The following is a 15,063-nucleotide window of genomic DNA, read 5'->3' on the forward strand; positions in this document are numbered from 1 at the left end:
AGTCAGCCAATAAGAAGCTAGGGGTAATAGGCCAAGCAGTGAGTTAATTAATATGGTTTCTGTGTGATTATTTTGGTTCTGGGCAGCTGGGACAAACAAGCGGTCTCCCTCCTACACCCTCAGATCTGTTTCTACAGTACTACCTTTCAGGTCATCTTTCTGTACATGCTACACTGACATATGATATTTGTCTTGATTCACAAAATGATTTTGAATGCCTATTGACTCTCCATGGAGAAGGAAAGAAGGCAAGAAAAGAATAAGGAAAAGAAGCTAATTTGTAGAGTGCTTACTATGCGCTATGGTTACATCCTAGTCAGTTCTATGCTTACTATGTGTTATGGCTAAGTACTAGTCAGTTCTATGCTTACTATGCATTATGGCTAAGTACTAGTCAGTTCTATGCTTACTATGTGTTATGGCTAAGTACTAGTCAGTTCTATGCTTACTATGCATTATGGCTAAGTACTAGTCAATTCTATGCTTCTGATTCTGTTGATAATTAAATAAATGTGAGGAGTAGGCATGATACTAATTTCTTCTAACAAAGAAAAAACATAGGGTGAGAGAAGTAGATGTCAATTGAATTATTACAAGTTTACAGTTTAGTGGGAAATAACAGACATCGTGATCTGCTTCCAAACGCATGGCACGCTTATTTTGTAAGAATGCCTATGTTTACTCTTTCAGATACATTTTGGACAGTATTCACCTACGGCAGATACACTAGGGTAGCTAGTTTTGTTTAGGTACTCTAGATTAGAAATATTTCCAAAGACTATAAAACATTTAAAAATTGTTTCATGAACTGTATGTAAGAACAAATTCACATTGGCTGCACTAGCTATGTCATGACACACACCATAAAGCCTTGGAAGCCAGGTGAACTATGCTATGTGATGACATAAGAGAGACAGTGAGACAACGGTCAATTTCATCAATAATAAAGGCAATGTATACAAACCCAAACCATACTAAAGCTTAAATATTGGTTGTAAATGACTCTCTATTTGGAAGGAAGGTAGATGTTTTGTCAGTGATACAAGGAAATGGAAGAGTGCCTGCTGTTACGTATAAGTGTCTACACCTACCCCATCATCACTGCCAATGAAACCATGAAGAGGCAGAGGGAGCATCCTAACTAACACACCCAGTGAGAAAAAAATCTAGTATTGCAGAACTAGTCTAAATCCACAGTGGAGAGGACAGATAGGGAAGAAGACGAAAAAGGGAAGAGCCATTTCTATAATGTACAGAAAACATCATTAGCAAAATAAGAAGCAAACAATAATCAACACATATAAGCACCTGTCATTGCTCAAAAATTTAGACTGTAATAAATACTAAAACAAAAGATCAAACTCTATTAACATCATTATGTGGACCAAAGATAAGTGTTGCTCCTACTTCTAAAAACATTTTTTGTGTATATGCCTGAGTGTGGTATATGTGCATGTATATGTGTGGTACATGTGTATTGTGTGTGGGGCATATGCATGTGTGAGTGTGTGGTGTAAGTGCATGGTGCTTATATATGCCTGTGTGATGTAGTATACATGGTATGTGAATGGGTAGGGTCTCTCAAAAATACCTGGAGCTAAGCTAGCAAGACCAGAAATCTCCTCGTCTCTACACTCTTTAATGTTGGGGTTATATTTGCGTATGTGGCCATGGCCAATCTTCTATGTGTGTGTTGGGATCTGAACTAAGGTCCTCATGTTTGTGCAGCTTGCTCTTACCCACTAAGCTAAGTGAGCTATTTCAAGCTTCAGAACTATGCAATTTTTATGAAAATGGGGACACAGTACTGAATTCATACCTGTGCTGTGTGGCACTTCTGCGGGTGTATTAGCTGGAGCATGTGCACCTGGAGGAATCTGTATCCCACTGTAGCTGCCTGGTGCCAAGTTGCTTGGGTCATACGTTGAAGATGATGGCTGAGGCGGCTGAGTGGGCAGAGAGGTGGCACCAACATCTTCACTTTCTTCAACATCTGTATATAATGAACGTACAATGCTGAAGCAGGCATTTTGAAATACAATTGCTAAGTACTTTATTTTTCTCCCTATCACATGACAAACACAATTCCACATAATGCATCTGATAAGCATGTTATTTCCTGAAATAATTTTTTATTTTCTTAAAAAGTTTTTGACTGACAATGAATACCATTTCTTTAGGACAATAACAACCAGGTCTACACATTCTTTACACATAATATTTATTTCTTTAAAACACACTTCAAGTGAAAAATAAGGACAATTTCTTTGGCAAAATAGGCCACATTTATGTTGTCCAAAATGGACTGTTTTTTTGAGAGCTATCTTTTATTCAATATTTACTATGTACAGGCTATTATTTATTACTGTTGTTCAAAGATTAATAAAAATTAAAAATGAAATTTTATGTTCAGATATTTACAGTATATTATAATAGGTGTTTGGAGAAAGTGGACTTTGGATTAGAAAAGCAGATGAATGATTTAAGTGGGGCTACATGAGCCATACTTGTAAGGACATGGAAGACGATGGTGCTAAGGATGATTTGAACTGTGGGGGGCCTACACAGTTTATTTAAGCTAAAAATTTGTGATATTTTAGCTAAAAATTTGGTTGTTTTTTCCCTTGTCCAAATGTCTGCCTGAAGCAAAATTGAAGTTTCTGATTAATGGCACTGGCAGAGGAAATGTTAAAACAGCCTAGTACTGATTCTGTCATGTGGTTCACGCTTATGAAGAACTACAATGAAAGGAGCAAGCTGAGCAAGGAAAAATACAAAATGGACAGTTCGAGGAAAAAGGGGTAGTAGGAAGTGAGATGGAGTTAAATCCTGTGTTCAGGGAGATAAACAGGTTAAAAGAAAGCCTGATGTTAAATGGAATACAGGGAGTTGAGAGTTCAGGGTAAGAGTCTAATCAGCTAAGTTTAATTCTATGAAAAAGAATTAAAGAAAAGCTTAGGGCCAGGTGTAGTGGTGCACACCTTTAATCCCAGTACTCTGGAGGCAGAAATAGATAGATCTCTATGTTTGAGGTCAGCAAGGTCTACATTGTATGTTGAATCTAATTTGCTTTTCATTTTGATTTTACAGGCAGTTACAGTTAAGAGATTGCCTTGAGTCTCAGAAGAAACTGAACTTTTAAACAGGGTTGCGCTGTGACAGACTATGGGGACTATTGAAGGTGTGCTGTGACAGACTATGGGGACTACTGAAGTTGGACTAAATGTAGATTTGCATTATGATATGGCTACAAGCCTATGGGGACCAGGGAGTGAAATGTGGTGGTTTCAAAGAAAATGGGCCTTAGGGACATGCCAATAGGGACTGGCATTTTTAAGAGGAGTGACCTTGTTGAAATAGGTGTGGCTTTGCTGGGAGAGAATGTCACTAGGGGGTGGGCTTTGAAGTCTTAAATGCTCAACCCACATTTCAAGTTGCATTACAGAGCTATAGTAATAAAACAGCATGTTGGGGGTGGGGCAATGATCAATGGAATTAAACTGAATATTCAGATGTATGTCCAAATACCCAAAATACACTCTGGAGAAAATACAACTTCTCCTACAAATGGTGCTGGTAAGCTGTATAGCTGCATGTAAAAGAACGAAGATAGATCTATATCTACATCCAGTATAAAATTCGACTGACTCCAAATGGATTTAGGACCTCAACATAAAACCAGTTATCCTGAATATAATAGAAGAAAAAGTGAGGAACAGGAATTGGTACAGCCACTAGAGAAATTTGCATGGAGGTTCCTCAAAAGGCTAACCATTGCCAGGCAGTGGTGGCACACACCTTTAATCCCAGAATTTGGGAGGCAGAGGCAGGTGAGTTCGAGGCCAGCCTGGTCTACAGAGTTCCAGGACAGGCTCCAAAGCAACACAGAGAAACCTTGTCTTGAAAAACCAAAAGAAAAAACCTGAGAATCTTAAGCATATACCCAATGTACTCTACATCTTAGTACAGAGATACTTGCTCAGATTGTACAATTCTGCTCTATTTATAATAATTAGAAATTAGAAACAAATTAGATGTCCATGAACTGATGAATGGGTAACAAAAATGTGATACATTAACACAATGGAATATTGTTCAACTATTAGGAAAAATGAGATTATGATATTTGCAGGTAAATGGATGAAGCTAAAATAATCATCTTAAGAAAGGTAATCTATAGCCAGAAAAGCAATCATTGCATGTTTTTTTCTCATATGTGGATGCTAGCTTTTAAATATTATGTATGTATGCTTTAATTAGAATAACGAAAGAGATTAGGAAGGTAGCAATAGAAGAGGAAACTAGAATAGGTGGATTAAAAGGGGGAGGGTGATAGGAGGGCAGAGTAATGGAGGGATTATGGGGAGAGACAAATAACACTAAAAGGTTTTTGAAAAGCCATATGAAAATACTACTGCAGAAGCTTAAGTATATATAGACATATGAAAATAATTTAATAGGAATTAACATACAATGGTAAGAACAATGCCCTAACTATGTATGTTACACCACCAAGTAAAACCTTAGTTTTTTTTCTTTAGCACAGGGAGGGTTATATCCTGTATCTGGCCAACGGTGTTCCTATAGATCCTCTGTCCAAATATTACAGGAATTTCCAATGCTAGTTCTATTGCTGAAGACATCACTCACGTTATCATTCATGGAGAAATTGAGCTGGAACCCAACTAAAAGCTTCACCTGTACTATTTAGCATACATGGTGTTGCAAAGTACTATACATGCCATCAGAAGAGAAAAGTAATCATCATTATCTTCAAGCTATGAACCCTGTGACTTACAATAGCAACCTGCCTGCAAAAGACACTGCTGCAACAGTGGCACACTGTTACAAAAATAACTAACCAGGATTTCTTTTTTTAAAATCTAAGGTCTACTCCATGATATACAGACCCAATTCTTGACACTGCTAAGGTGGTCAAGAATCTGAGACCAGACTTCCCTAGAGGAAATTTACTTCTAGTCTGCAAAGGGAACATGGCAGTAACATGACTCATAATGACATACTGTTATACCCAGAGATAAGTATATCATTCATTCTTTATCGGAGAACCATGGTCTTGCAGTAGATGGTAAGTAACAGAGAGGAAGAAGCTTGAGAGCACTCAGACCTAACTGGGATGGCTTTATCATCTTTCCCCTCAAGGCTCAAGAATCCAGACAGAAGAGGAGGTAGAAAGACTACAAGGAAATAGCATTTTTCAGGAACAAGACTGATGATCAGAGAAACTGTGACAGCACACAAGACCTGTACACAAAACCCCCCACAAAACCCCAGGCCAGATAGAGAAGTGGGTACAAAGTTCCAGTCCTATCCAACAAGTTATTTGCAACTGATCCCTGCTTGGAGAGAAAAATAATTTTCTTCAATGAGTGAACAAAGGAGTTGTTAGCTAATACAAAATATGTGTGTGTGTGTGCACGTGTATGTGTGTGTGCTGTTTTTGTATTTTTTTTTGTCCTTTTGGTGTTTTATTTCTTTTTTTAAAGAGAGAGAAAGAATAAGAATTTAAACGGGTAGGGAGTGATGAAAATCTGAGAAGATTCAGGCAAGAGAAAAAAATAAGATCAAAATATATTATTATATATTACATAAAAAAAGACAACTTAAAATAGTGATGGTTATAGGATAGGGCCATTTCAGGTTCCCTTTCCTCAGCTGCCCAAGGAACTAGCTGGGGACATCTCCCTGGACACCTGGGAGCCCCTCTAGAGTCAAGTCTCTTGCCAATCCTAAGATGGCTCCCTTAATTAAGATATATACTTCCCTGCTCCCATATCCACCCTTCCTTTATCCCAACCATCCCATTCCCCCAAGCTCTCCCCATCCTCCCCTTCTCACTTTTATCTCCCCATTTCCCCTTACCCCCATCCCACCCCACCCCCAAATTCCCAATTTTTGCCCGGCAATCTTGTCTACTTCCAGTATCCAGGAGGATAACTATATGTTTTTCTTTGGGTTCACCTTCTTATTTAGCTTCTCTAGGATCACAAATTATAGACTCAATGTCCTTTATTTATGCCTAGAACCAATTATAAGTGAGTACATCCCATGTTCATCTTTTTGGGTCTGGGTTACCTCACTCGGGATAGTGTTTTCTATTTCTATCCATTTTGATGAATATCTTGCATATCACCATAGAAACTTCATCTGGCAATGGATGGAGATAGAGAAAGAGACCCACACTGGAGCACCGGACTGAGCTCCCAAGGTCCAAATGAGGAGCAGAAGGAGGGAGAACATGAGCAAGGAAGTCAGGACTGCGAGGGGTGCACCCACCCACTGAGAGCTATTGGGAGCTCACCAAGGCCAGCTGGACTGGGATTGAAAAAGCATGGGATAAAACAGGACTCTCTGAACATGGCGGACAATGAGGGCTGATGAGAAGCCAAGGACAATGGCACTGGGTTTTGATCCTACTGTATGTACTGGCTTTGTGGGAGCCTAGCCTGTTTGGATGTTCACCTTCCTAGACATGGATGGAGGGGGGAGGACCTTGGGCTTCCCACAGGGCAGGGAACCTTGACTGCTCTCTGGACTGGAGAGGGAGGGGGAGAAGAGAGGGGGGAGGGAAAGAGGAGTGGGGGGAGTGGGGGAAGGGGGAGGGAAATGGGAGGCGGGGAGGAGGCAGAAATTTTTTCAAAAAAAAATATATATATAGTGATAAAATGGAGGAAAAGGAAACTTTATTCACTGTTGGTTGGAGTACACATTGGTGAAGCCACCATAGAAATCAATGTAAAGGTTCTTCAAAAAGAAGATTACTACAAAAGCCAGTAACTCTAGTTCTGGGCATAAACCCAAAGGACTTTTACATTCTACTCCTGAGGTACTTGCTCATCTAATATTTACTGGCACTCTTTACAATAACTAGGAAACAGAATTAGCCTAGATGTCCATCAGTGGATGGACAGCTAGTGACAATGTGGTACATATGCACAATGAAATCTTATTTACCTGTAAAGAAAAGCATAATTCTTACTTTTATAGGCAAATGGATGAAACTGAAAAAGCTTGAGTCAGGTAACTCAGGCCCATAGAAACAAACATTGTGCTCTTTTCCTACGCAGGTCCTAGCGTCAAATCCTTAAGTTTGTGTGGTTATCTTATAGTGCCTGCAAGTCAGGTAGTAGAAAAGGGCAATTGAGGTGAAGGATGCTTCAAGGGAGGGGGTGGGTAACACAGGGAATATGAAAACATAGGAGGAATACTAGGGGTGGAAATTTTAGACAAGGATGGGAAAGTTGAGCGGGGGAGAGAGGGTTATAGTAATGGAAGGTCATGTAAAAAAGTCATATGGACATCTACTACTTTGTAAACGGAAGGGAATGGAGCAGGAAAAGTCAAGGTTGGGGGAAAAGGGAGAAATTTCAGAAGAGAGGTATCCTGCAAGGTGGGAAAGGCTGCTCCTAAAGATAATGGGTTATTAAAAAGAAATACCCGTGTCAGGTGTGGGATACTTCCTTATGAAACTGTTAGTCAAGGAAACCCCAGACACCACCAAATCAATACACAATCTTGCTTATTCTTGGTTGGTTACCAGACCTAGATAAATGTCTCTATTACTAAAGACATATATGGTGATTCCAAGATACAGATAAATCATGCTAGAATTAAATTGAATGTTTCATTCCAACAGCATAATCTTTATAGTATCTTTTGAAAGGTGAAAATCAGGTAGCTGGCATCAATGGTCTTACTTGGCTGTAAGCTCTACAAACTGCAATACCAACATACAGGCAAGACGTGCCCAGCACAATAATGGCATGACTGTTAGGGGAGTAACCATCTTATCTCTGACTAGATATGAGGTCAGCTTCCCAGCAAAGAACCCAGGCCTGGTAATGGAAAACCAACCAAAAACCTCAGGCCCTGGAAAGAACTTACTACTGTTGATTAACTTAACTGTCGCAGTACTAGGCCTCCTTCTAAATATCTATATTTACATCTGTCTTAGTTAGCCTAGAGTCATGAGAAGAGAGTATCAATTGAAGGTTTGGCTCAGATCAGATTGGTCTGAGAGCAGTCTACCAGGAACTGCCTTGATTATTATTTTATGTAGGCGAGTCCAGCCCACTGTGGGCAGCAGTATTCCCTGAGCAAGGCACCCTGGGCTATATAAAAAAGCAAGCAAAGTGTAAGTTTCCAAGTAACCCACCAAGCAGTATTCTTCTATGGTTTCTGGTTTCAAGTCCCTGTTGAAGCTTCTACCCTGATTTTCCTAAATGATGAACTTTTACGGAAATAATACTTTTCTAATAAAACTACCTCAAACTGGTTTTGGTCAAAGCAATAGAAATGAAACTAGAGACATTCAAACAAAAATATTACTCTCAGTCTGGCTCAGAGTCGGTTCACCTTGCAATGAATGGTGGTGAATGTCAGAGACTCAAGGTGTTGGCTGAGTCGTAAGTTCCAAGTGGGACATTTATATCACCCACTAAAAACTCAGGGAATATCATGAAAAGGAGGAGAAAAGACTGTAGCATCAGGAAAATAATGGAGAAAGTCCAGGAAATGCTAAATCCTTAGAATGACATAGCTAATGCAATCATGATCTCACTGCACCATGACTACCAATAATGGGCTTGCATATGACTGGACCTGTCAACCGTCAATCATATTATAAATTGCAATGTAATTATCTGTTTTCTGATAGTTCTTAGGCAACCCCTATGAAAAGGTCATTTGACCCAATAGGGATCATGACCCACAGATTGAGAACTCCTGATCTAGGGGAAATAACTAGACTGCTAGGTCTCATGCTAAGTATGTAAGTAATTTATTTGCTTTCCGTTTCCCATAAGCCATCTGTGAATTACAGCTGATCAGCACTCTTGACAGCACTAACAGCCATTCATTAAATCATAACTCTAGCTTTTAATAAGTACACAGTTATTTTTTATCTCACCAATTAATTTCTTCATTCTTCCTAGGGCTTATGTGACATCCATCCATCCATCCATCCATCCATCCATCCATCCATCCATCCACCCATCCATCTTTCTATTTGCTTGGAAGTTTTAAAAAAAGTCCCTATTAAGAAAACAACACTAAAGTATTTACTATCTGAATTTTGGTAGGATCTAGGAAGATGAGTATATGGAATTAAAAATTCACTTCCCACTTTTGTATGATCTGTAATTTTTGGAGCCATGTAAAGTATAAACCTGTCCCCTGCCAATACGGAACAATTAAAAAAGTACACAAAAAATCACAACATTAATATAATAATCACACTTCTAGGTCACCCTGTGAGTATTTTCCTATGTAACAATGAAGTCTAGGTAGATATGGTGACAGTGGAAACATTTAGCTGACATGGACAGACATGTAAAACAGTAATTTTTTTTGTTTTTTTGTTTTTTTTTTTTTCCCGAGACAGGGTTTCTCTGTGGCTTTGGAGCCTGTCCTGGAACTAGCTTTTGTAGACCAGGCTGGTCTCGAACTCACAGAGATTCACCTGCCTCTGCCTCCCAAGTGCTGGGATTAAAGGCGTGCGCCACCACCGCCCAGCCTAAAGCAGTAATCTTAAATGTGTCCAAATTCCTGGTTTTATAATTATTGTAGATGAAAAAAATTGCTAGTACCTTCTGAAAACTTTGAAATCTTTTGAAAACTCAACATTCTACTGAAACATTTCTGCTTAGGACTAATAGATACATACCGTTATCTTCTTCTATTCCAACAGGGCCTGCTTGAGGAGTCTCCCCGTTCTTTAAGCAGTTATGGATATATGTTGCCTTCCACCTTGCATACTTTCTATGTTTCACATTCTAAAAGGGAATATATTTGTAGCACCATCAGACCATGGTAACATAAAAATAAGAATACTAACACGGGCTAAGTCACATTCTTGAGATGAAGTCTCTATTTGAGTGGTCCAGTTCTAAGAGTCTGACATTCTACTGCTGATTCTTCCAGTGGTCAGGGCCTGGCAGAATCCAAGAGAAGGACTTCTCATTAGAACACTACAGCACTACATCACAGAGAAAGGCCGCAAGGCAAGTGTGTGTGTGTCATGCCAGCAAAATTCCTAACTCTTGGAGTCCTAAAGAAAAAGGTTAAATGAAATTTTAAGGTAAAATATAAATGACAGCAATAACAGACAACTCGTTTCTGTAAAGATATACATATACACAAATCCATGAAATTACAATAAAGCTAAGCTGACAAAAGTTAATGTAACTTCCAAGTTGTCATATGCTAAGTACTCCATCTGATTACCTCAGTTCTCAAGGGGAGGGGGCAGGAATCATCCTGTTGTCTAAAGATGAGCTGAAAATACAAGCACTAAGGACCCTGGAAATCTCTTTTCTGTTTGAGTCCCAAGGCCTGGTTCCCATTTCCCCGTTTCAGGTTTGGCTGCACATTGTTCCATTTCTTTAACAAGTTTCCCAAACAACTGTCCACACTTAAAGTTTTCATGGCTTCTCTGTTCAGCTCACTGGATGTGTGCTTGTTTCATTTCTTCTATGTTCACTCATGTTACACACTAAGTCAGACAATTTGAATGTACCCATCTCTTCAGTCACCAATAACCTACTTCTGGGCAAGGCTAATGGACATTTCTAGCCTTCCCTTGACAAACCTGACAGCAGTAAATTAAGTCCTGGACCATTTCTGTTTGTGAAACTGTTAGTTCTGTTTTGTGACTGTTGTTCTCCTTCCCATTTTTGTTACCTAGGCCACCATCCAGCTTCAGAATAGCCCGAAGATTCCTATTCTAGCAGAGACTGCAAACTAGTGGAGTAGTCATTGTGACTCAGAGGACTTGAAAACATCACTTCTGCTTCCCACAGTATCAGCAAACTTGTCTACAGTTGTAAACAACAGAGGCTCTGGAACCCTGGGGTTCCCTCTATCTGGCAGTGTCTAAGCTGGACAGCAGTTCCTTCAGATGATGCACTCTTGCAGATCCATTAATACGTCTCTCCCAGCTCTTCCACTGCCCTCTCCTACATTCCCAGCTTTACACATCTTTAGCATTACTGTCAGGTACAGTAGTTACCTCGTAGCAGCCTGTCTTTCTCCCCTCTACAACTTACGCAATATCTACAAGCATCAGGACAGAAGTCATTGAACTTGTCTGTCTGTCTACATAATGATTTATACGGCTTCTTCATTAATCTTAAATGTATGTAACTAGCCCAAATTTGCTTCTGAGGAATATTCAATAATGTGGTTATTTCCACTATGAAGTCACATATACAACTAGCCTCTCCTCTATCCAATTAACATCATTCATTTAAGACTGGTTGTCTGTGGGAGTCATTTTTAGTACCCCAGCCTATCTCTGGCCATTTCCATCATATTCAACTGATTTTGCTTTTAGAAAATATCATGTTCTCTATCTCCACATTTCTCTCTAAGATCCCCCTAATCCCCTAACATGTCTCTATGTTTTTAATCACCTTCTTCTGTGTTTTCCTCATGCAGCGCTCAGATCAATCTTCTAAAATATAAACCCATTTATATCAATCTTTTCAGTGGCTTCCCCATGCACTTGGCTATAAAAGTCTTTCCTATTTAGTTCATAACTACCCAGGTTTCTTAGTCTTCCTGTCAACTTTACTCATTATGTAGCTTTCTGCACAGTTTCTATCCCTAAACATGTCCAGGCCCACATGTGCTGCTAGCTCTTGCTGTTTCTACTTTTTCTTCTACTTATTTACTTCTACTCATTCCTTATGGGGTCCACCAAATATTAATTTCTCACAACGGTTTTCCTGACCTATCCAATCTAAAACTAAGTAATTTACTTAAAAATATTTTCTATAATTTATAGTTACATACTTATATTTATAAAACATTTTCTCTCCTATAAACACGCTGACATCACCAAAGGCAGTCTACTATCTGCTCTCTGTACCATGTATCTGGTTTTGTTATAGCACAATGTAGCAGCTCAACAACATCTTCCATCTGATGAATGTGTGCTCACAGAAATTATCATGTTCTTCAATAATGTAATAGAGTTGCTTGGCTATGAATGCATTATTCAGGTTAGGAAGTTTTCCATAGAACTGATTATATACTTATAGAGAACAATTTGAAATTTCCAAAGTTTGATGATTGAACTTTTTGGGGGATAGGGAACTTTTGAAACAGGGTATACCATTCCCAGACCTAAGCTAGTTGGTCTAGACTAGTGAGTGCTGTATAATCCAGGCTGGTCTTAAACTTGTGGTAACTCTCTTGCTTCAGCCTCCCAGGTACTGGAATTATAGCATGAGCCACCACACCAGACCAGCAGTTTCTGACCTCCAGAAATATCATTAGCATATGGATTACTGTTTTTCCCCTCTCTTTCACTGTCTATAATAAAAACAAAACAAAGCAAAAATGTCAAAGCACTAAGTTTCCATTAGAGTTATGTTTTCAAAATCCCATACAAACTGGGATTGATGGTGTACAAACTCTAAATGATCTAATTTAAAACAGGTTTACATGTCCACTTGAATCTCATTATCTACAAATGATATTATTTGAAAATGTTCAATATCCTACTCTCTAGCTATAAAATTAAAGTTATTACTTATTTTACATATAATTAGTTACCATGAATATTTTTGTAGTTTAATAAATATTTGCTATTAAGACTTTAAATTAGCAATCAAAGAGATGTAAAGTAAGCTGTGCATTCCATCTTCCCCTTGGAGCTAATCACCAAGCTATGCACACAGGAAATATATCAGCTACAACAAGCAGAAAAAAAAAAAACCTGTCTCTTGTGCTAAGTATTTGAATACTCTTAGGGTTTTTATTGCTGTGAAGAGACACCATGACCACAACAACTCTTAGAAAGGAAAACATTTAAACTGGGGGCTGGCTTACAGTTTCAGAGGTTCAGTCAATTATCATCATGATGGGGAGCAAGGCAGCATGCAGACAGATGTGGTACTGGAGCTGAGAGTGCTACATCTTGCAGCCAACAGGAAATTAACAGTCACACTGTGGGAAGCTTGAGCAAATGAGACCTCAAAGCCCATCCCCACAGTGTCATACTTCCTTCAACAAGGCCATACCTACTTCAAAAAAAATCACCTTCTAATAGTGCTACTTCCTTTGGGGACCATTTTCGTTCAAACCACCATAAATTCAGAAAGAAAAACAGGATGCTCAGAGATCACTGGGAGTATAAATGGTATTTCGGTTAGCTCTGTGAAGACAAACATGATGTGAAAAAAAGGAGAAAAGGGCAAGACCAGGCAAGTAGAAAGAAAGGTCTATGCAGAAATAAATAAAAGTTAAGATAAATAGAAAATCAATCTCTTCTGGGTAAGAAGAATATGGGTGAGTTGGATAAGAGAAATCCAAAGCAGAGTCATAAGTTTTAGCTAACAACTTTTTATCACTCTCCAGGTTATAAAGCACTTTTCTACACTTTCCTATTTGGTCCTCCATAATTACCTTGAAGTGCACACAAGTCATATTTTACTTCCTCCAAAACTCAGAGACATTAAGGAACCAAGTGAACAAAAACACCTTCCACATTTATGATTCTGCTTCAGTCTCTGCCATGCCATTTCCTGCATGCTATTTCCTCATGCTGTTTTCCTTTTTCTACCATGGTCATCTTGTGGTCAAATGTCTCCTCTTTTTCAAGGCTCAGCTCAAATATTTACTCCCTAATAGCCCCCCCTGGCTTGCAGGAAGTTAATAATTATTTGTCATTTCCTCAAGGCAGGCACTATGCTAACTGCTGAGGGAGACAGAATGAAGAAGACAGCACAAACATTACATACAGTCCAACATGAAGGCCAGCCAGTAACTGCCATCTCTAAATGTGAGCTTTTCACCCAAAGTTTGGCTCTTATCTTCTGCTGGAGAAGAAACCACACACATAACCACCAAGAAATAAGAGTAAAAGGCCTGGGTCCCACAATATCCTTGGTGGGCATGTTTTCAATGGCCTGAAAGATTTCCATAGGGTCCAACCATTTCCATGTAATGGATACAAGGAAATAAGCACCTAACACCTGGATATTTGTAGAGACCTGATTCAAACCACAGCAGTAAGATATTACTGCTTCATTCTTTTTCCTTAGGGTTCATTGATCTCATCATTACAGATACAGAGCTATCAATAGTTATGAGAGTTTAGTAGTAAAATCAGGCACACTACTTGGTAATGTTTTTGGTAAGGTACAATGATCATGACATAACTTCTAATTCAGATGGAAATATATGAACCAAGGGGAAAAGACTTTAAAAGGTTAATTACATAATGTGTATTTAGAATGTATCTAATAAAAAGAGGATACTTCTGCAAACAAATGAATTGCATCTTTATATATGTTAATCTTGTCTGTTTTGTGGTAGAGTCATATTATGACTGTATAAGATTCACTCCTAGTTTCAATTGTGAGATGTTTAAACCATCCTGGGCACCTTTCCTAAGTATGTAAAGTTTTAAGAAAATATTGGTTTAAGTGAAAGAGGGCTTAAATTAGTAAACATGAAACAAACATTCCCATAGTAAATAAAGAAAAATTTGTTTTTAGTCCCTATTTTCCACAACCCTGACATGAATAATATGTAGCAGAAATTTCTGACAGTTTTAACTTGAGTTAATGGACATTTGAATGCTGCCTTAAAAAGAATGTTTGATGATGCAAAGTATTTTAAGAGGAAAATTTCAAGATGTCAATATTTGTAAAATCCATTCACTCTTTTTGGCTGATTAAGACATTCTTTCTGGGAAACAGGAATTGTAAAAGGAGCTTTTACTTTTGTCCCTGGCCTCAAGTTCCTGTTTTCTAAGTGAACTGATGAAAATCACTGACAATGGCAAATTTGACCTGGTAGAGTCAGCAAAGGACATGGAGATTTCCACTGAGTTCTCAGTTTGTCACCTGCACTAACCCTCATAATGACTGGACTGCCATGAAAACACGTAGCTGGATTAGGTGTTCTCAACCTAAGTGCACATGATAATGAAAAGAGATTTGATCTGGGATCCCCCTCTGTATGCTGTGATTACCATTAAGGAATAAAGAAACTGCTTTGGACCTAAAGCAGGGAAAAACTTAGCTAGGCAGG

At 38.7% G+C, this 15,063-nt stretch overlaps 1 protein-coding gene across 1 annotated transcript in view; it reads right to left on the reverse strand.

Annotated features, from left to right (window-relative positions):
• Vta1 (vesicle trafficking 1) overlaps positions 1–15,063 on the reverse strand; it is a 62,128-nt gene that overhangs the window by 11,135 nt on the left and 35,930 nt on the right. Inside the window, exons 5-6 of the mRNA XM_057763181.1 lie at positions 9,686–9,794; positions 1,820–1,993 (exon numbers count right to left, since the gene is read on the reverse strand). Coding sequence (XP_057619164.1) covers positions 1,820–1,993; positions 9,686–9,794 — 283 coding nt within the window. The remainder of the gene's footprint in view (positions 1–1,819; positions 1,994–9,685; positions 9,795–15,063) is intronic.

The sequence above is a fragment of the Chionomys nivalis genome, chromosome 2, assembly GCF_950005125.1.
Source record: "Chionomys nivalis chromosome 2, mChiNiv1.1, whole genome shotgun sequence".
Classification (NCBI taxonomy): domain Eukaryota; kingdom Metazoa; phylum Chordata; class Mammalia; order Rodentia; family Cricetidae; genus Chionomys; species Chionomys nivalis.